The sequence below is a fragment of the Nestor notabilis genome, unplaced genomic scaffold (assembly GCF_000696875.1).
Source record: "Nestor notabilis isolate BGI_N333 unplaced genomic scaffold, ASM69687v1 scaffold7923, whole genome shotgun sequence".
NCBI classification, from domain to species: Eukaryota; Metazoa; Chordata; class Aves; order Psittaciformes; family Psittacidae; genus Nestor; species Nestor notabilis.
The window spans coordinates 34994-57955 of NW_009920579.1; the positions used below are offsets into that span (position 1 = coordinate 34994).

The window sequence follows — 22962 nt, forward strand, 5'->3', positions numbered from 1 at the left end:
TCCTGCCCTGTCTCCAGGCTGAGCCAAGGCCCCTTCCCGGCAGCGGGTGCACAGGAGCCCCTGAGGCTGGGGAGGAGGGAGTCCACCCGCTGCCACCTCCCTGTCTGTGCTGCTGGGCAAGGAGAGGTGGGCACCAGCAGCTCCACATGTGCCAGGAAAGTGAAGCAATTGTCTGCACCCAAAGGGATTGTTTGGGTGGATCACACCATGAGGAGAGCCAGCCTACGAGACCATGTTTCACAGAGTCAGCAATGGGGTGGGGAGGGAGGAACCCAGTTTCAGCACACAGAGACCTTTGCAGGAATTTCCTTGGTGGGGCTGAGTATTCTTGTGCTGAGTTTAAAGTGTCCAAGTCCTCGCAGGGTACAGAGAAAGCCTGGAAGCATCAATGCATCACTACTTCGGCAGCTGGGCAACAAACTGTTTTGGTGCTACCACCGCTTGCCTGTGAACATCCTCTGTCAACTCAAAATCACCCAAATGCTGCTGTAGGGTCTTTGTCATTAGCTGCCGAAGAAACTTATTTCCTGAGTACTTGGGTTTTGCGACTGTTTCAAGAGAGAAAGCCTAATTTTGAGGCACCAAGTGCAATTTTCCTGCATCATTCCTCTGGTTTCTTGAGGTTTCAGCATGTCAGTCATCTTAGACTTTCAAATAGACATCTCAACAGCAGTAACTACCCATTCCTTGTATCCCTGTGCTGGTCCGCAACCCACGCGGCATAAAACCAAGCTCTCTACCTCCGGGAGACGGGAATAGCCCGGCTTCCCGCTGGCTTCACTGGCTTGACGCTTATTTTGATGCAATCCAAAACACACACCCTTCTTCAAGCATTGACACATCTCCTGAGTGTGGACACCCTTCCCGAAAACATGGGTCTATGTTAGTCTTCCCTAACTGCGGCCAGAAGATTGCGGGTCCTGCAAGCCTCCTCATATTTAGGTACCCGGATCTCTGACGTCTCTGCTTCAAAGATCAGAAAGACCTGATCCGTCTCTTACTGGCACTGTTTTCATTGCATTAGGTGGGGCTAATCATCTTTTAGGATGTTTCATTTCACTCATCTCAAGTGCTACAGGCAGAGCTGAAGCACAACACAAATACCAAGCCATCAGTACTATCAATAGGCAGAAATCTCATTTTGTGTGCTGACGGAATGCTGTACATCCAGAATGATGTATGCCCTAGTTGCCAGAAAGTTTATTTGTTTCTTTAGAAGTGGATGAAGACTTTCCTTCTTAGATAAAGAAAGAAAAAGGAGAAAAATACTCTCCAGAAAGCTCTGTCTTCACCATTATTGAACCACACCCTGTCCTCTTCATAGAAGAAATATTGCCAAAGCCACAATCTCTCATCATGTGGTTCCTTTTAAACACCCTCCTAGGTACTAAAGGTCAGGGTGATTTAAAAAAAATAACCTGGTAGTATGAAAGGACTTTTTTTAAATGTGAAAAGACAAACAGAGGAATCCTACGCAAACTTGCCATAAATACAAGGGATGAAGATGATGATGAGTGGAATAAACTACGTCCACGTTTGCGTTCACCTGCTCTGCTTTGTCTCGAGTTTTGTCCAGCTCAAAACTCTAATATAAAAATAGAATTACTCAATTCGTTGCAATTCGGAGTCCATTCTTATAGCCCTTTCCCATAGCTTTATCCTCCACTTGCACAGCAACTACAGGCTTAGCTTTGTCGATGTTTTTATCCCTCCTCACTCCTGACCTTATTGCCAATATTGGTTCTACCATCTCATTAAGGTGAAGGGAGAAAAATGTAAAACTTTTCTTTTTTCTTTTTTTCTTTTGTCCATTTGTTGCTTTTTTTTTTCTTCTCCATATTATTTCAACAAAGAAATACTTTAGAGGGTGGATATTTCCTATATTTAATGATTGTCCAAAATGGAATAGTTTCTGATAGTCTGCAGAAGTTGCTACACTTCTGTCGTGCTACACACAAAGCAAGTATTTGTTTTTCTACAAATATTTGCTTATTTCTGAGCCACAATTTTAAGTTACTTTTAAAATTCGGGCTCTTTGTAGGTGATTCACAAGCAAACCAGACAGTTCTGCTTTGGAGCTGACCCATACCAGGATGAACAGAGTGGGTGTCTGGGGGAGATGAAGCGTCTGCTTGAATTGAATTCATCAGCACGGCCTATAGAAGCACCCAGTCCAAGCTGTCCTCACAGAGTATGGTGCCTGTGTGTGCAAGTGTGTGTGTGTGCATGCAGCATTCAGCTGCAGACAGATGCAGATTCCATTCCAATTCTTTGAACCTTTGATATCCAGCTCATTAAAGTTTTAAAATCTGATACCTGGCTGTGTTTTTAAAATGTTCAGTCTATAGCAGACAGTAATATTGGTGAGCAATTTTACTATGAAAGCATCCATGAGTCACAGCCAGCGACCAGGAATCTATTGTGCTTGGTAATGTGCTTAATATCTAGTTTCTTCTTTAATTTCCCTCCTACCTCAAAACATGGTATGTTTTCTAGGAGACTGCCTTGCTAGAGGACATGTGTGTATAAAAAATGGAGTTGTTGAAGATTCTGAAATCTTAAGGTTCTGCTTTAAACTTAGGGTATTTTTTGTTAACTGAGGGTTGTTTCCACTCTGAAAGCGCAGCTGGACAGATGGCAGCTGAAGAACCTGCCTTAAAGCCCATCTCACCGTCTCACTCAAGTGTACCTGAAACTGCTTTTCCTTTTCCCAGTGCAGGTCAGGGTACCCGGAGCACAGCATCCCTCTTTGCGTCACCCACAGGGCCCAGCTCTGGCTGATCCCAGCCCTTGCACCTCCCTCCTTCCCCCCACTTCTGCCTCCCCACAACAGCACTTCCTCTGTGTCATGGACACGGGGACCCCTCTCCCATGTGCTGCCCGCCAGCATCTTCTTCCTGCTGCAGCTTTCCCTGAAAAACAAACTACCACCCCCAAACCCACATTTTTTCCAAGCAACCCTCCCACTTTGTGTTTGCCTCACCCTCTCCCTCATTATCCTGGGTCTCGCTTTTGTTTGTCTTGGCTATTTTGGGACTGGAGGCTCTTTGGGGAAGAGAATACAGTTTACATGTTGCCTGCTCAGGATGTGAAATGTTGGATTCCTTCCAGCTGAGTGAAGCCGAATTGATAAATGAGGCATAAATTGGCTGAGAAGTGTCTACCTGAGCATGGGCACCTGGTTATCTGAGTCAGCTCTAACAGCTAGAACTCATTAAACAGGTGTAGCTTTATGTTTAGGGGGTAAAAAACCAATTTTAAAAGGCATGGGTAATAGTTTAATGCAAAAGTTTCTCAGGAAATCCAGTCAAAGCTATGCTCTAGGGTAGTGAAGTAGAGCACCTTCTTATGGTGGCTATAGCACAAACTATATACTATGTGGCTCTGAGCACCTTCCTCAGTATTGTCATTCCAGAAGCACCACAAACATTTGATATTATTTATAATGAGAGTTACATATAATTAGTTGGAATATGAAAGTATAAATGTATAAATTAAAACCAGTACCATGTACTAAGAAGGAACTATGCTTTTCTCTAGCCAATAGCTCTGCTAAAGTGATTCCACTGATACATTTTTAACTATATTACTACTTAATACTTTAACTACACTATCATCAATTGCTAAATTGTTGTATTAAACAGAGGTAACATAGAAAGGATGAGGATGGAAATGTTTATAAGAGGTGTGTGGGATCCTCTTCATTTTGCTGGCAGTATGATGATTATTCTTGTTTTAATACCTACACCACCTCAAACCTCCACACCTGCAGAGTCATGGAAACATCTGGTCTCTGTTTTGCAAATCTGAGATTCTGTTGTCATAATCTTTTAATTATATGTAAAACCCATTTCTGTTACAAAAGTATGTAAATTATTTCAAATGAATCAACACAAAACTAGTATTTTTTTGTGTGTTCAGCACCATTTCTCAGCTACACTGATAAATGAGATGCTAATAGCATGTGAAATATAAAAGGAAGTTTATCCCTTTTGATACAAAAAGTGATGTGAGAATTCAGTGAAAAACTAAACCCAAGTATTTTAAAGCAGTATGTCCCATTTGTCCTTTCTGTAAGGAGAGCACTTCTGATGAGCACCTATCATATCTACCAGGAATCTCTTCCTCATTCTTTGCTTGTCATACAAGGCTAAATGCTGATGTTTTTTCTTTCCTATACACAAGGGAAAAGAGTATGTTGAATACACAAGCTTTGTTTGCATGGTTCAAAGAAAAAAACAAGAGTAAACTCTGTGCAGCCACCAAAGCCTTTGGTTTGCACTGTGGATGACCACTGGTCCTCAAAATTTTGTGGACTTCTGACGAAGACACTTGTACAGTGCCTGTTCCCTTCTTTGGGGACTGTCTCTTCACAGGTGCCTCATTCTGCAGCTGAGGACAATGGTAAATGGTTTTTTTTCTTACATGACCTCTGTGTGCTCCCTTCCTTTATTCATAATAGCAATATGTGAGGCTTTCCAAGCCCATAAGGGCTCTGCATCATCTTTCCTCCATGAAATTACAAGCTGTGGTTAGGGCAAAGGTTGTGAGCTCTCCAAGAATGACACCAGGCCAAGAGTAATGCTGGGCCAAATGTGTCTATGGAGTTGCAGTCAGTCGTATCACAACCACCTTGGTCCTCTGGCCTAGAACTTTTAATGCTTTTTGCCTTCCTTTACACCTGTACAGTGACTGTGAAAAGACAGTGCTGGTCAATATTTACTTGGCTCACATATTAACTACGAGACCAGACAGGGAGTAGCAGAGAGCCAAGCCCAAGATAAGGTGCGAAATCCACATGGTCTTTGTTGTTAGTTCCTACTTCAGAGCTAAGAGTAAAACACCAGTCAAAAAGTAAACTGAAAAATTTAATTGTTTTATAAAATAAGATTATGAAATTCTATATAAAAATCCAGCTTCTTAAATATGGTACATTCACTTCCTCACAGAATATTTAAATATTCAGGTCACTTATGCTATATTTTCACTGTATTTGAGTTAAAATCATTGGATAAATTAAAATATCCCTACAAAAAGATACCACAACTTATACAAATAAAACTAAGCAATAATACTTCTTTTAAATACAAAATGTAAAGAAATTAATAACTCTTAGAGCATGCTACAAAATTTTGCCAGAAAAATATATGGGGTCATTTTTGTTTAACTAGAAAATATACAGTGTGCTTTTCATTTCTCTTCCTAAAATTCAGTCTCATACAATTTCCATTTAACTTAATAAATATGTACAACAAAAATGTCTATTCCTCAAAGAATATAAACAGCAAATACTGGAGTAGAGCCTGGTCTGGGATTCTTTTCTCATCTAGTGACTATAGTGGGGCTTTTCAACTCTGAATGTGCAAAAATGCAGAATCAGACTCTTAGTGTTACCAACAGGTTCGTAGCTTTTACAAAAGTGATTTTGTTTAAAAAAACCCCTCCAACAACACTGCAAAAGACTTAGAGCTATTCCAGTCAGGCATTTCTATAAATAGTAAGACATAATGTAGGAAAAAAAAAACAACGTTCCAGTTTAATTACTGCTGGCAGTAATTAGGGAATAATAGTCAGTGGAGAATGAAAAATATCTTGAATTAGACACATCTTACTTTCACTGATTTAACTTGGTTCCCTATCATTTCCAAAAAGAGTTTCTGGTATAATCTATACATTGTAAATCTGTGCAGAAACTTAATCACCTTCTTCAGACTTTGGATGGTTCGTTTTGGAAAGTGGTATGTTTTCAAGTGCTTCAGTCCATACATTAAACCCTTAATGGTGTCTTGGTCGCCATTCTTTACCCTCCACAGATTGAGAAGCTTCAGAACTTGCTCTGTAGGCTGACATAGTTTCATTGTGCGCTCGATGTCTTCTTTTCCCACTTTCTTGCCTGGTAAGCTTGCCATCAGTGTGTTGAGATGTTCAAAGGTGAGGTTTGGGTGGCCAATATGCTTTAAGACAGTGTTTTCACAAAGATCAATATCTACAGAAAGTAAGAAGAAAAGAGAGGTAAGTACAGCGCATTACAACTTGGCCACGGCCTGCAAAATTTCAACGTGAATATTCCTTTCCAATTCTTTCTTTTTACTTTATTTCAAATAATTCTCTCAGCAATGCTTTTTTTTTTTTTTTAGGCTCCAATTACAAAAAGCACTTAGGAATTTAATTAACTTTGCAATACAAACATCCCCAAATTACAAACAAACCTCAGTAAGTATTTATTGCTATATGTAGTTCCATCTATCTTGTGAAATGTTTTGTGTATGTGATAGGACTCCTAATATTTGGCTCCAGTGAATGAAAATTCTGCTCTTCTTCTTCAGAAGTCTAGGCAAGCTTTGTTAAAATAGTCACTTTGGGTTTTGAAATATTCTAGACACTTCACAGTCTGACATGAGCATACATACTAAATGGGAGAGGGGAAAAACCAAACAATTTCTGCAGCATTTTTCCAAATCTATTCCGAGTGGACAAAAGGTCGTTCGAATGTGGCAGTTGTTGATGGTGCCTTACATGAAAAGAATTGGCCTGACTGTCATAAACTCCATGGTGTTAACATTGCAGCACTATTTCACCTTTGACACCTGTCTTGTCAGATTCAGCACAAAGCAAGCGGTGAACTGGCATGACAAATAGGTACCGGCAGGGAAAAAGAAGGGAAAGCCTGTCCCTGTATTCCTCACTTCCATGCGTTTCCCATTCCGTGAACAGATGTTCTAGTCTGAGCTGTTGGTCTCACCAGAAAACAAACTGTACTCTCAGCTGCAGGCATCCAGCTCCCTCTAACCTCAAGAGCCACTGCTCAGATATAACAGCAGGAAACGTTTCCCTGCTTGATCAAAATTCTTCAGATGTTGTGCAGTCTCAAAAGGGGATCTCGGCTGTGGCACCACACATGCTCCCAGGGGGCTACAAGTCTGGGGAGAATTCAGTCCTCCACTGATCAGGGGAAGCTGAATTCTCTTGCTGCTTCTCCTCAACTTCACTGTGCTTACTGCATCAATAAACCTCAGCCAAGCCCTGCAGGTCCTCCGAGCATTACACATCACCAGGAGGTATTTGATCCTGAGCAATTTTTAAAATGCCATTTAGAAGATTGCTTTTAATATACATGCTATCAAAATAAGGTACCTTGAATGATCTTCTTGACCATATCCTGTTCTTTGTTTTGCTGCTTCCATAATTTCAAAAGCTGGAAGGTCTGCTCTTGAGGACTGTGCCTTTGTTTAATCCTTTCGATGTTTTCTGTGCTAACCTTTGTTCCAGGCAAACTCTCTGCTAGGATGTTCAGCCAGTTAGGTGTGAGCTGAGTAGGAACAGCAAACCTGAACAAAGCCTCCTCGCACAGGGTTACATCTGAAATGAGAAAAAGAATGTATGAATTTCTCTGACCTGTTACCCTCCCCGTCTCAGAAAGAAGAGCAAGCAGCAAGGATGGTAAGAAAAAATGTTCCAAAACCAAACTAAGTGGTCTGTATAGCACTGCTGTTCTCTGTGCTTGAGTTTGATTCGGTCTGACCTACAATAATCAAAACTCCGCTATGGCCATCACCATAGCAGGCAAATGGCTAACAAGCTAGGTATTTTTGGCATAAATGCTGATAGATTAATTTTAACTAAAAGGCACGTTTTCAGAGCACTCTTCCCTAACGTGATACATACCTATTCCACATTTTTGAGGTGTCGTATCTGTATTTTCCTGACAGATGTTGTCACGCACTGCATTTCCCTTTAGTATTGTTTTTAAACCCAGAGCACTGCAGTTCGTGTGCTTTAGACAGGCTGCTTTCGATGATGTTTCATTTGAGAAAAATCCTTCTGGACATCTCTCACACACAGTGTCACTCTCCGGGGTACCTGTGGAAACAGGAAGACAATGCATCCAATTACATACAGCCTCAAATGTGGGAAAAAAATACAAAAATAAAATCAAATCTTCCTCTCCACATTGTCATTCTTTTGCTGTTCACATTTCTGGTCTATGAAAGGATCACATTTAACAAAAAAAACCCAAACAAACCCCACTCTAATTTTTAATAACAAAAAAGATTCTTTAAGAGAATGATGTTCCTGCTGGAGTCACAGAGCAAACAGTACTCACGTACACTTGATACCAACTTTAAAATCAGCAATTATCGATTAAATAGTAATTTAGTAAAGTAATACCTTTAAGACAGTAATTCCTTGAGTCTATTCAGACATTACATGATGTCTGACCTTCATCCTTCAACTGTATAAATATTCTGCAAAATAATGGCATAGGAAACTGCTCTAAATGGTACTTCATTGGATCTGCCCAGAATTTACTCAAACAGGTTACTTCAGTTCTAGCTAAAAATACAACCCCATGAAATATTAACTAAAGACCCTCTGTAAACTAATTTCCTTTCTCAAATATTAAATTATACCAGAAAATATCATTTTGTTAATATTTTTGAACTTTTTTCTGGGCTTGAATAAAATATTATTAAAAGAAAGTAGATTGTCCAATAGAGCAAAAATACTTAATAAACATATATATGTTTTGCTTGGAGCTTTACTTTTGTAAGTCATAGCTTTACTACGATACAACAACAGAATGACAACATATGGTTCTATGACATTGCTAAAGAGGAAGAAAATTAATGCATAACTTCTGAAAAACGCAAACAGTCTAACCACCAGTGGCAGGAAAATAACAGCACCAGTAATTTCTGTATATTCACTTTTAATTCATCATTATTGACCCAGCATTTAAGCAAATGCCTAAAGTATAATACCTAATATTGCATTATTGAACATGAACTTAAGCACATGCTTAAATATTGCTTTTTAATAATTGGCAACTATATTTGAATAAGAAAATGCCTCCATCTAGTGTATTTTGGAAGTATGTACATGTGGATGCTTATTTTAATGCTAACTTTTAAGTAAATTTTATTTATTTGGGGTATTTCCTTAGGGAAAAAGTGTACAAATCTCAAGTATTCAACCAGCTGTGGAATAAAGAATAATACGTGCATACACCTGACCTAGCACTGCTTTCACCAGACAACAAATGAAAACAAAGAAGTTTTCAGTAGTTGGGGGATTGAAAAATCAGAGACCCTGCGTATTGCCACAACCCCCCCACCCAAATCCTCTGCACTCTGCAGCAGTGCCCAACCTGCAGCACCAGTGTCTGCCCTTGCCTTTTATTGCACAATGAGCGCTGCTGCGGTCTGGGCTGTACCAAACTCCAGCCAGCACATGAACCTGAGCAGGCAGCAATAAGCTTTTCTGGGACATTGGAATTTTTAGCATTTTTCCCTGCTGCAGACTCACTGCTGTTGTGCTCTGGCAGAGAGAAATGGGAAGAAAGGAGAGTCCCTGCAAACAGTGCATCATTCTGCTCAGAGCTTCCTGTATAACCTTGCGGCACAAGAGAGAAATAACCCAGGTAATCCATCAGCCTTCTCAGGGTTGAGCATGAAGTCACCTCCCAGCTTTATCAGCTTCTTCTTTGCTGCTTGTCTGGCTGCTCTTGTTTAGGGTGCAAACTGCCGCAGCCTGGCCGCCCTTCTGCAGCTCCCTCCAGTTTGCCTGGAATCCCCCCTTCTCCCCAGGGAAACAGCAGCCGAGGACAGAGCTGCCTCGTAGCAGTGCTGCTTCCCCAGCACGTTGCTGCTAAAAACTCTGCCATGTGCCGGGCCGACTGTGGCAGAAAGGAACAAATCTGTACCGGCAAAAGGGGACTACCGAAGTAAAGTGATCTGCCCAATGTAATCATGAGCAGTGGGGAAACAGCCTGCTAATGCTTTCAGCTTTGAATGAGACACTGGACCACACCATCTCCCTGTGTGGCAGTGGAAGCATAGTTTTATACAGCTAGGTTTTATTTCACCTGAAACTACATCAATGCAAAGTTCAAAGTTATCATACGGCTGAAAGAAAAATGCGGTCCATGCCTATTAAATTCTTAGCCTATGCCTCACCTCAAAAACTGACTACTGACACAGGGGGATGCAATTATTTTTACAATGTTTTCATTCCTTGTTTGAGGTCTGCTTGGGTTTAGCTGGTTCATTCTGATGGTCTTTTGGAAACCAACTTTCCAATAAATTACACCATTCAACAATTTATCTTCTTCCAAAGTTTGCTTCATTTTGAACTGAGGGATTCATATTTGTCTGCCATGGTTTCACTGTGCTCAGAGGGATGCAGCACACTGGTTGCTCAGACAATTTATACTTCTTTGTTCATCTCCCAGACAGTCTTTCTGAGAACTTAGTTTCTGGCCCCTTTTGACTTGCTGCTGAGGTATGGCAGAACATCATTAATCCAAGCCCCTGGGTATAATAATTTAGGTTAATCAAGGTTTATAACACAGAAATGCGGTAGCTGCCAGTAGAAATGCTTAGCAGTTGGCAAGGGCATCAGGGTAATGCTCAGGTAACCAACTTCTCAGGGACTAATGAGCAGCTACAGCAGTGACGTTACTTCTTACATCATGTTGTTCTCCAATGAGATGTTCATAACCCAAGAACCAAAAACTCCCAACCTGCCATTCTTCATAGCTCTAAGATGCATGGGCCAGCCCTAGTGTCTCTCACTGTGTAGATGTAATTCTTCGGGAAGTAATGGTGTAGTCTGGAGATTGGTTGCCTGTGGGTTTGTGTCTGAGACACTTTGATTTCCTATATTGCCTTCCTCAGTGCTCTTCTCCAAGCAGTTATCAATCTCTGGTACAACGACAGTATACAATTCTTTCAGGCTATATTAAATACTGGAGCTAAAACGGGACATGACATTTGCCAAATGATAAATTATGTGTTTTGTTTTGAGAGAAGAACTTATTATTGGATTAACAATTTATGTTGTCTTAACTGAAGAATACACTCCACCAAAAAGCGCCCTACTAGAAATACAGCACATTGCCAGCCTGCTTGACAAAGAAATGGTTGTTTGTTTGATAGTAGTAACAGTTTCCTTAAGACCTCCACTTCGGATGATGATAATTAATTATTACCACATATTGCTGTGATGCTAGAGCTATATTAATATTGTTATAATTATACACTTGGTGTCTAACACATAGTGCTCCTGGTGTTTGTCAAGATATACAGTTGCTTGAAACAGATTTCAAAATGAAAAACATTATTATTCACACACACAAATACTACATTCCAGATAATGTTCCTTTAAAAGAAGCAATCCATCATGTTTCTCATTAGAGTGCAATTTGCTACATTTGCTCCTGCCATTAAGTTATATATTACAGTAGGAGCAGGGTATTCCACTGAGAAATGTTCCTTTGGCTACAGTCCAAATGATGCAGGCTAGGAACAGGTTCAATCGGCTTTACAATTTACTGTCCTGTAATTTCTTCTGGAAGAGCCTCTCTCCTAATCTTGTACCTGCCATGAGTCGTTGATGTGTGGTCAAGCTCTAATTAAACCTGTGTATATCGACAAGTGGTACGTACCTAGCTGTGCAACACCAAACCCAGGAGGACACTCCGTGTGCTTTAAACAAAACTCCAGCTCCAGGTATCTGCCTTCAACACACTCGCAGACACGGTTCTGCGTGCTGGTGCACTCCTGCTTGACGTACTGCAGCTCTTTGCAAACGGTGCTGCAGTACTGGCATTCATCGTTGCTGTTCCACTCTTCGGCGTAGTACTGGTCCGGACACGGGGCACACTGCGTGGGGCTGGTGGCTGTGCAGTGCTGCTTCACATAGCTCCCGGGGGGGCACTGGTCACACAGCAGTTGGCGAGATGTCCCTGGGTCGTAATGGGAGTACTTGGGGGGAGAGTCGTCCTGGATGGTCCACTTAACAGAAATGTCCAAGAGCTACCAACAGAAAAAGAAAACATGGCTTGCTTTAGTGCTGGGGAGCACCGTGACTCACAAAGAAACCCACGTTTTAATGAGTTTATGAGTCTAACCATGTCGCTATGTTCAAAAAAATGTTTGTGTTAGCTATTTATAAAATATTAGCCAGCTTCCGGACTCTCCCAAGTCTATCTCAGAATGGGAAAATTTTAGGATCTTATCCAGCAAATATTCCCAACCTAAGTACTTCCTTGTTCTTCCAGAGATGCAGATCCTATTTTTCACCCACTTACACCCTTTTAATATCACTGGGCAATGTCTTTTTACCACCTGGCACCGGAGAGTCTGGCCTATTAGTTTCATTGATAACATGCTCAATGCACAGCAAGGTTGGGATAAAGCACTCCATTGTTCTTAAGCATCAGGTACTCCAGATACAAAAGAAATGGTTATCTGAGCATAGAAATCTGAGCAGCATGCTGCACTGTTACTGCAGGTACCTTTCAAGGTGATTCCTTACAATATTTCTTTTTACTAGCAATGAATGGCTATAACAATATAGGTTACTTCTAATGCCTTCTGTTTAATCTTGTACTGAAATGCAGCAGCTCTGGGGCAGCTATGTCAAGTATGAAGATGCAGCTTCAGGAAGAAGCAAAGAATACTGCAGTTTATGAAGGTCTTCATCACAAGAGTTGGAAGAGGCCATGTTAATGCTTTCAATTCCTATCCAACACCACAGCCTTATGGCTGTCATGAGGACCTGGTTTGGTATGGGCACATGTCATGACACTCCTGCTTCCTGCAACAGTCTGCTTTAATAGTGTGATTTGGGATGACCTGCCCTTCCACAGACAACCTCCATATCACACAATTTTGGACTTGTAACTGAAAACTTGGCTCAGTGATTCCACCAGCCTATAAAAAAAATCCTCTTGACTTTACTCCTTATGTACTGCCCCAAGCCCCATGGGGTCTGCCAGCAGCTCACTCCCGTCACAGAGAACCTGGCTCTGTCCCAGTGCTACGTGACCAATGTGCCACTTCTCATCTAAAACTTGTACATTTTACAAAGATGAAGTAAACTGGCTCTGAATAAGATTTTTTTCTGTGTATCCATTCAAATTGTAGATCCAACTGACTTGTCTTTGTTTCTATTTTAATCCCAGTGAGCTAATACAGAGTTGCCAATTCAATTTCAAGAACGTATTTTCCTCTTTTCCAATGCAGATGTACCCAAAGTCTAAGTGGAATGAACTCCTTTTATTTGTTCAGACTCTGTATCTCCTAAAGAGGCTTCATCTAAGGGCCTCGCTTCTGCCGCAGCATAGTACTTCTCAAGTGATAATCTTATTAAGGTTGGAAAGGACAATTTAATCATTCCTGTCAGTGTTTGCACAAAGTAACAGTAGATGCCTAAATTAGGAACTCCTACTGCTTAAGAAAATATTCTTAAATGCATTCTCCTGTTGCCTTTCTATGAATCCACTTATATATATCTATACTTAGATACGTTGAAGAATGAAATGTAGATAGTACGGATATTCCCCACAGGCTCTTCTAGTTACCCTTAACTAAGCCCTGTAACTTGTCAAATCTGTGATTTCTACACATGGAGATCCCACTTTCCTTTGTGGTCTCAATGCACAATCCCTTCCATTGTGGGAAATTCCTTATTAGTCATTGAAGTGTGATGTACCACTCCATTTTTCTTAAATGACTGTATCTCTTTTGTGTGATCTACTTAACAAGAGGGTGCAGCCCATTCTTAAATAGTGAATGGCTTGCTATTGATGCAAAATGCACCCACCTTTAGTAAATCTACAGCTTTGACTCTAGCACTAAGGAAGTCCTGGTAATCCCATTAACTGCTGATGTGAACAGTTAGGTCTTCTGCAATGTTTTTTATCCAGTAATAGATAAAGCAGCATCCCAGAGTCCAAGATTTTCATGGGCACACACATTGCCTTCCTTCATAGAACATAACAGACTGTAACGTGGTGCAGATGCTAGAGACAAGCATCAACCCACATTTCATGCAGATGTCTGTCAAAACCCAAGACAATACCCAACACTGATGTAAATCTGGCACTGTGAAAATGATTAGGGACAGCAACCAGACATGAAGGCAGCACATCCTCATGCAGAAATGTCAGTTTTCCTGCTCTGCAATGCATGGCTCACAACAAATCCTAAGCTGTTACTACAGCAGAACCTGCTCCTCTGGGTCATGCCTCTGCCCTTGGTAACACATTTTCAGATGGTGAACATTTAGGTGAATCATTTCATGGCTCCTCAACTCCCCTCTGCAACATGCAGAAGCAAGAACAACAAGATTTTCTCTGTTTTTCTTGCTCAGTCATTTACATTGGAAAACATATATGAGGCAAGTGAGAAGTTTTGCTGCAGGGGACGATTCAGCACCAAAAATAACTCAGATTCAATAATCAGAGTGTGAAAGCATGCAGTTTTATAGGCAAAAATGGAGGCACTTGCTTCCTGAAGAATCTACAGCTATGTGAAGCAAGCCAATCAAAACTGAAAACAACTCAACACAATGTTGAGAGGAGTTGATTTAAAAAATTGAGCAAAAAAATATGTGAACAATACGTGTGTGAGACCATGTGAAGTTTTGCCTTTAGAAGTACCAAAGCTATGAACTATTAATGGCAACCAGAATACTATTAATTTAAATGAGCATAACCAATAACCATAATAATAGGATTAATAAATCAGTATCACTAAAAGAATAATCAGTCTTTGCATTTGATTTTTTCTTTGTGTTTTTAAAAGAAAAGCACATCACACCTGTCTTCCCTTCTTTCCCAAAAATGCACCTTATGTAGCTGCCATAATCCATTGGTCACTGGCTGAGCCATATGTATGCAGGATTCAACTCTTTTATTTAGTAAACAATTATGACAAAAGTTTCCTCAGTCAAACTAAAGCTATAAATGCAAACAATATCTCAATATTTTAACAGCACATTTTATACACCCTTTTCAACACAGACTACCATTACTGTTACTGTTTGACTACTATGATCCTATTAGTACAGTGAGCTGTGCACTCGTTGCCACAGGACATCGTAAATGGTTGAGTTCAGAATGTTATTTGACACAGTACTGGAGGAAAATAATAAAGGGCTATTAAACATAAACATTGCCTTTTGATCAGGAAATCCCAAACCACAAATTGCTTGAGTCTGGAGGAGTGTTTGAAAAAATATCACTATTTTTCTGCCTTTTTATTCCATCTCCTCCATGCATCAGTTATAGACCCCTGCCACAGACAGCATATGGGGCTTTTTAGGGCATTTTTTTAAGATTCTTTTTTTCTTAGACCTGGTACAGCCATTAGTATGTTGTCAAGTACACCTCCAGACTCCGACTCCCAGTACCACACTTCATCAGAAGACTACTGTAGGTCCCTTAATAATCCTTAGGAGAACAGATCTGCAGGATTGTCTTCTGACAGTCTGGCAAAGACTGAAGACACCTAGCACACGTAAGTATTCTGAATATTAATATGCAACCTGTAAATCATAAGTTATCCTTGAGCCTACATCAAGTGCCGAAGTAAAAGCAATCTGTTTTTCAGAAGGTATGCAAAATGCAGGAAGAATGGTGGAAGGTAATGAAGTATCATTTTAATAGCTTTACTGCAGCAACTTGGCACAAACAGAATGAAAAGACTCTTCTTGTCCCCTAGCTCACAGAATAAGCTAGAGGGGAATGTCACTAAATTGTCCTTTCTCCTAGCCTAAGACACCTTGAATTCGGGCTTATATTAGCAAGTTGGATCACCTGTTACAGCAGATTTGTAGAGCAAAACAGATGGTGCCAAGCACCTGACATCCACATTATGCATGATTCAGAGGGGGTATTTTGGACTAGCTTCAGTCTGCTCTCATTGACTGAGCATGCATTAGTGGTTACAGGGCATCTGGTGTGTCTCTGGAGTCTGTCTCTGGGTTTACTTTCATCAATCCAGTTTATTTTTGTAAATCCACTTTGTGCACTCCAAGTCTGCCCTGATGTGCAAACTAAAATATAGTAAATAAGGATGGTCAAGAGAAGCCCTTCAAAATCACATTCTCAAATCGAATTAAAATGGTAATTAAATGCATTTTATGTTATTCCTGACTTTTTTTCCCCCCTAAACTATGCTATGACCAACTTGGTAGCAGATTGTCAGCCACGTAAAACTTCCGATTGACCTGAATACCCAAGCTTAAAGGTAGGCTATGTACTAAACACCTGAATCTCTGGTGTAAGAAACAGCACTGTTTGAGCACATGGAAATGCCTTGATCAGAGCTTAACAGTTCTGAACACTGGTCATCCCAAAAGCTTCACTGAAAGCAGGCTTTCTCCTATAATCATGCTGGCATTGGCTTGTTTTACTCTTTCTGGAGAAGAAGGCATGTTCCAGTTTGAAAGGAGGAAGAAACTAGAAGTCTGGCTTCAGTTTACTGGAATCAGTAGGGGCAATGAGCATGTTCCCCCTTTATCCCTTAAGAAACTGAAGCTGGAATCTATCAGAGCTACAGCTGGCCAAAGTCATGGAATAGTCATTAAGAAGATTGAGTAAAATCCCATTTGTCCTTGTTTAGCAAAGGTTAATTCAGCCTGTAAGTGGTGCAGAGCATGTTTAGAATGAAATAGCTTCATCTTGAAGAGGATCTTGACTTGCTCAATAGCTTGGCAAGTCAAAACAGAACCTATAGAATCAGTACAGATAGACAGTGAACACACGGAGAGAGAACAACTTTCTCTACTAAGGATAATGTTGGCAAATGAGAAGGGGATTCTCTCATCAGAGGAAGTTTGCTAACAGCCTTGTACTAAGAAGCAGGTGCAAGAAACCCAAGAAGTTTTAATATAGCTCTTAATGTACTTCTGAAAGCAAATACACCATTTGGTTTCCTGGAAGAGCTGAGGAATGGACTGAAAAGATCTACGCAGTTTGTTTCAGTTTTAAACCCTGAGCAAACCCTTTATATCCCAACACCAGTGGAAGCCAATGATACTCAATAGCTTGTTCATCTCAACAATTTTACTGTTAGTCTCATTCAGAGCGCACTCGATTACAAATGAGTAATGGTTTTCCTAGGGATAGTGAAATGCAGGGCTCAATTAAGATAAAACAATCCCAAAGGTTGAGGGTTTTTGTTCTATGAGTATGAAACGCTAACAGTAACAAAAAAAAAATTACAACAAAGTAAAACCAAACCAAAATCTAGTATCATTAACTACAGCTATCAACCTAATGGATGAAATTCAGTTCTAGTGTCATGGGCTCAGCTCTGAAAGGACTGAAAAACTCAGACATCATCCATCTCCCTAAGCCAAATCCTGGGTACTGCTCAGGATGGCTGTCTCTGTGTGAGGAAAGGGCATGAACTGTAAATACTGAAACATAAGTCTAGAATTCATTCCAAATGAGTTACCCAAGGTTAAAAAGCAATTCTTTGATTGTGACACTCAACACATTAGGCCTGAAGCAACATTCTTCCATACCATCTTTATGTCAGTATACACAATGCTAACATAAAAGGCCTGTGCAGTCCATTTATTTGAGCCCTTAGAAGATGCTTTTGAAAGAGAAATAATGTGATTGTAAAATTTCGTTTCAGATCTTGGGCATGAAAAAGTACACGCCCTTTTCTTTCATGTTTAAATGTAAGGCAAAGAGCCACTTGCTTTTTCTTGTTGAATTAAAATGAACTGGAAGACAAAGCACATAAAGTAAAAATCCTTCAAGCATCATCCACTTAAATCACTGCTTTGTAAGAGAAAAGAAAGTGGCTTTTTAGCATATGAAAATATTATTATATAGCTTGGCTCTGTGGTTTTGGGTTGTAGACCAAAGGAGAATGTTTAATTTGCTGAGAAAGATAAATCTGTTTCTGTTTTGCATTCCACAACTATTCTGAAGCATGTTTTCCTGCGTGATAAATAATCATTCAAGGCATCTGTCAGATTGCTCCTTGTGTTTGCTTTGGGTTCAAAGTAAAACCTCACAACTCTCCTGCTTTGCTTTCTTCACAAAGTATTTGGACAAAGTGAAGGCAGGAGGCGTTCACTTACCCTCAGCCCTGAGGCAGAATGCCTCACAGAAGTCATGCACAGACCCCAGAGAAATCCCAGTGGCAAAATAAAGCACTTAATGATACTAATGATGGCATCCTAATCAATAGCTTGTCATATCAAAACAGTAACTCTAGATCCAGTACCTGACAGTGTCATGCTGGATCAGATCCACGGCCATCTACTGCAAATAACCACTGTAAAATACTTTTCATCTAGGGAGGAGTGATTCCCACCTATCTGGGAGATACTCAACTCACATCCTCCTCCTCCTCTCACTGTTCTGGGTGGCCCCATGCAATCACAGAATTCACCCTCTTTGGGCCAAAAGCTGTGCAGCACTGCTTGCCACTTAAGTTGCTGCAGGCTCACTTAGAGCACAGCCCAAATAAAGCACCTCTTGGCAGGTCCCAGCTGAGCAACAGGAACACAGTAACAGCTGAAATTGAGTTGTTTTCACTGGTTTGAGATTACCTTATAAAGCTGTTCCACCATTCTGCCAATTGCTTCAATGCAATCCACTCACTTGGGACATAACGGGACCTACTTTTGTATGGAAGATGCTTTATAAAGTGAAGGATACTTTTTTACATAAGCAATACGGCTAATGATTCTTCTGAGTGATGTCCTGAGTCTAGAAAGGTTGGACCAGATGATCCTTGAGGTCCCTTCCAACATGGTGTTCTGTGCTTCTGTATTTGAAACTGAGGCTATCAACCACTGTCTTCATTTCTCTGTTAGCAAAGCAATATGTCAACAATTCAGATCTCATAGAGACTTCGTGAGGCACAAAGTTGTCTTTCACAAAGCACTTTTGGGGTCCAAACTATTGTGTTATTTTCAGTGCTAGGAAAATGACATTCAGCTGAGGAGCCGTTTTGCATCTTATCAAAGAGGTGCTAAACCAAAAGTCTCAACATATGTAAGTTCCATTTGCCTTGAAACTTGTGGAGGAAGAAAGCAGAAAAGATGAACCAGCTACTCACCAAAAGAGGAGTCTTACCCATATGTCATTCTTTGGAACATTATTTGCCAGAGTGGCAGAAAGATTTAGAGTTAACCCGAACCTGGGATGTTACCACCTGCTGTTACCACCTACAAGGCAGACTTCCTACAGTCTGCCTTGCACTGAACAGAATTACTAACGAGTGACTATTTAGGTAGAGAAACAGGATGACCAGTATTATGTGCAAACAGGTGTTTTTCTCCAGGCAGAGTCAGAGTAGTAAATCTACTAGCATAAAAGTCCAGTACAGAAGGATCAAAACTGAAGTTTCTGTGAGATTTGAACAGTGGGTGTGCTTTAAATTGTGACAATAGTTTTTAAAAATTCTTCTGGTAACCTTGGTGCTTTATTTTTAACCAACACACATGCAGACAGTCAGAAAGAAAGTCAGACAGAAAGATAACTCCTACCCTCGCGGGCTGCAAAGCCACTGCTGCCTACACACAGCAAACCCAACAGGCAGGCCAGAAAAAGCATGTCACATGCGTCCGGAGATCCAAAATAGAGAAAGGTCAAGTTTAAGGGTCAAGATAGTTACGTGACAAGTAACAAGATTCAGCTCTGGGGAATTTCTTTTAATTCAGTCTGATTTCATAACTCTTGTCTGTTTGTAAGCAGTTCTAGTGTTCCAGCAAACAACACGTACATGTGTGCACCACCAAAGCAGGTCCCCTTTCTGGAACCTTAGCAGAGAGGCCAAGACTGAAAGTACATCATGTCCAAAGAGTCTTTTTTAGCTATAGTGTCTCCAAACAAGGTGTAAGGTATGTGAGCCAAACACACACAACTTTGAGTTGCTGGTGTGCAGCCTACAAGTGTTCTTATACAACAGGTATAAAACTATTTTCTGAGCTCTAGCACATCTGGCAGTACTTAAACTTCACTAACAGTACTTAAATTCCACCATAACTTTAAACAAATTCCTTTTAAATAATAATAAAAAAAGGACTTGAATGATGAAGCTCTCTGGTATGTACTCTTGCCGCTGTTGTATTTCAGCTCCAAGACTCATCTGCCAGAGAATTACGCTGAACTTCACTTAACACTATTACTTTATGGGAGAACATGAACAGGCACATTACATTTAATCAAAATCAAAAACTGATGTGATTATTTTATGACCGCCACAGGGAAGAAGCCAAGCTGATAACAGGCTATAGCTGAAATTCCCAGATTAACTTCCCGTGCTTTCAGATAGACGAAGAAGGCACAACATCATACATGAGATGAAAAAGTTCTCCTGCATGTCAATTTGCTGACCATGAGTCTGACATTTTTTGCTTCACTTGCACTATTAATTACTTTGGGTTTGTTTCTCAAAAAGCTCTTTCAGAAAGTTGTACAGAGAGTAATAAAACCGCATTACTCATCAGATCCTGGAAATCTCGTTGCATTTATAAAGAGCTTTCAAAATAAATGGATCTCAGTTCTAATGCTCTGCCACAACATTAATGCCACTGTACTCACCAAAACAACCCAGAAGCAAGTTACTGCCCAGGCAAGCGTAACAGTCTGCTCTGAATATTCTATTTAATGTTTTTCTTTGAATGTTTTCTTATCCAAAAGATGAATTGCCTCCAAAAAGAAGTCTCACAGTATCTGTCTGTATGCAGGTTTTAATTAATCTGGTATCACACACAATTCCATAAGGCTAAATGGATTAAATGACATTTTGAAAGATTTACTGCACTGCTAACATCTCTGAATTTGAATCTGGAAGTATCTTGCTAAATCGCCAAGTAAACAAAACTTTATTAAAGCAGGGGCTTATACCAGATTTAATAACACAACTTCTTCTGTAATAGCTACTGACACAGCTACTAATTCATCACTTTCTTGCACATGAAGCTGAATTTTCTAAGCCAAAACAAGCACCACAAGCCTGTGCCTTTTTTTCTGGAGTTCACAGTAGTTTTCCTGGGTAAGAGAGCTAGCCCAGTATCTGAGATACTCATCAGTGCCACTGCAGCAGAGATTACAGAGACAGGCAGGGATGGAGCTTTTGTAACAAACATCCCAGACTACAGCTTCTAAATTCATTCCTGGATACAGTGTTTTGTGTCAGCCTGGTTTGAGGAAGCCTAACAAAAAGAGAGGGGAAGATAGGAAAAAAGGCGAAAGAAAAGCAAATCATTCTACTACCTTAAGAACGGGATGAAAATCCCTTCTGCCTCCCTGGAGCTGGACGTGTCCGTCGCACTCCAAACCTCACCAGGAAAGCTTGGTGTGATGAAACGAAAAGGGTTTACCAAGAAAACTGAGAGAAGGCAAAAAAACCCCAAACAAACAAAAGAGCCCCCCTCCCAAAAAAAACCAAACAAAAAACAAAACAAAACAAAGCAAAACCCCAGAAGAACGTCTTTACAGCCCGAAGCTGTAATGCATCTTAAAGCCTATCTACCTCTCTGAAGGGACTTACCACAAGCGTGCAGCACAGGAACTTGTTCATTGTGGTCAGTGGAAGAAACCTCAGCGAGCTGGGAAATCAGGCAGAGAGTCAGCTCCTGCTCCAGTCTCCTAGCAGCCTGCTTACATCGCCCAACATTAAAGACACGACATATATATAGTCCCGGTGTAACAGGAAGCTTGGCTCAGCTTTGATCACTCATTCCCTACCATGACCAAACTTTTCTCTCTTGCGCGCTGTCTCTCCCCCCCCCCTTTTTTTTAAGGAACCTGTAAAACTTGATGACTTAATGGAACCCTTTGAGAGCTGTAACCACAGACTGGAAAATGCAGGAGGGAGTGTCAGGGGCTGGCCAGGGGAGGGTTTAATTAGGCTCTGTCTGGCTGTCTGGCTGTCCCCCTCCTCCTCTTCCCTGAGCAGCTGGCTCGAAGGGGAGACCCATGACCCAGGGATGACAGCGCTCCCTCGGCGTCCCTGGCTCATGGGAGACACGGTTAGAAATCACTGCTGGAGGCTGAGCCCTGAGCACACCCGGGGCTGCCATTTCCCGGGAGGAAGAGGGCTCCTCTGGCTCTGCTCTCCAGGGGTTTCCAGGATTGGGGCTGGCTGGGAAGCAAAGGCCAGGCAAGGGAGGGCTGAGGGGAAGGAGGATCCATGCTCGTTTCCCTTCCCTGCTGAGGCAGGAATGTGAGGAATGGCCCCACTGCCCTTGCCGCTTGCCAAGGCAGGCCTGTGCGACAGGATGGGTGTCTGGCTGCCCGGGATGGACACCGGACATCACCATCCCTGAAGGGTTTTTGTGAGGAGGCAAGACCTGTGGGAATGATACAGGGCTTCTGCACGAGCAGTTGTGTCTTTCCAGTGACATTCAGTGTTTTCAGCAAGCCCCTGCCCACAGGAGAAGACCCATCAGAGGCCTGTTCTCCCACTTTTAGTTAGAAAAGAGCATTTTTTAAAGCCTCAAGGCTCAAACCTTAGGGGAACCTGTGTGTACCAGGTGTGAAGCTGAGCACGGCTTTCCAAGGTGCGGAGAAGGGATTTCTCCTCCCAACCTACAGATATTCAGAAAGTGATTATGGAAGGCTGTGGGATCCTGGGGTAAAAGCCAAACCCAGATGTGCCTCCAGTTTTTACAGATAGTTTTCTCTCCCTTTTCACAGGCCAGACCAAAACCTCAGGGCTGGATATTCCAGCTCTTGAGCATTTGAAATCTGGGGCCCACGCTGGCTCTGGGACGTGCAGTTTTGCCCCTTTAAGCCACAAGGAGGTGCGGGATTGGCAAAAGAGTGGGGTGGAAAAAGCCTGCATCTTGTTTCACAGAAATTCATCTACGCTAAGTCAGGAAACCATTGTCTTCGAGGAGGACAGCCTCGCACAGTCCTCCTTACACAGCTGTCACTGTTTGAACAGCCATCAAGCATAACCTAAGATCAAAACAGATGCTGATTACACTCGTCAGGAAGATACAAATTCAAGACACTTCAATTAATGATGAGTTCTTTGTAAGAGGTGATGAGAAAACTGGCATGGAAACCCTGCCACCCAAGGGAGTATTGCTGGCATCTGTTGGATGGTAGGCACCACTTGATTTGTATTGCACCTTGAATGGATGCTCTAACTGTTCCTGTAATCTTTTGAGAGTTTTTTGGTAGTTTAGTAT

The 22962-nt window shown here is 41.3% G+C and overlaps 1 protein-coding gene across 1 annotated transcript; it reads right to left on the reverse strand.

Annotated features, from left to right (window-relative positions):
* Nucleotides 1–5434: 5434 nt before the first annotated feature.
* TNFRSF11B (tumor necrosis factor receptor superfamily, member 11b) lies at nucleotides 5435–21403 on the reverse strand. The gene is made up of 5 exons (XM_010010730.1): nucleotides 21315–21403; nucleotides 11447–11816; nucleotides 7666–7860; nucleotides 7135–7359; nucleotides 5435–5986 (listed from the first exon to the last, which is right to left on the reverse strand). Exons 1-5 carry the CDS (start codon nucleotides 21342–21344, stop codon nucleotides 5598–5600), a joined length of 1209 nt encoding a protein of 402 aa, XP_010009032.1. The 5' UTR covers nucleotides 21345–21403; the 3' UTR covers nucleotides 5435–5597.
* Between the last annotated feature and the right edge of the window lie 1559 nt (nucleotides 21404–22962).

Coding starts and splice junctions, on each gene's coding strand:
- TNFRSF11B (XM_010010730.1), bottom strand. CDS start 21,344: ATGAACAAGTTCCTGTGCTGCACGCTTGTG. Junction 11,817..21,314: donor TCCTGTGCTGCACGCTTGTG/GTAAGTCCCTTC, acceptor TTCTGTTGGTAG/CTCTTGGACATTTCTGTTAA. Junction 7,360..7,665: donor ACCTCAAAAATGTGGAATAG/GTATGTATCACG, acceptor TTCTCATTTCAG/ATGTAACCCTGTGCGAGGAG.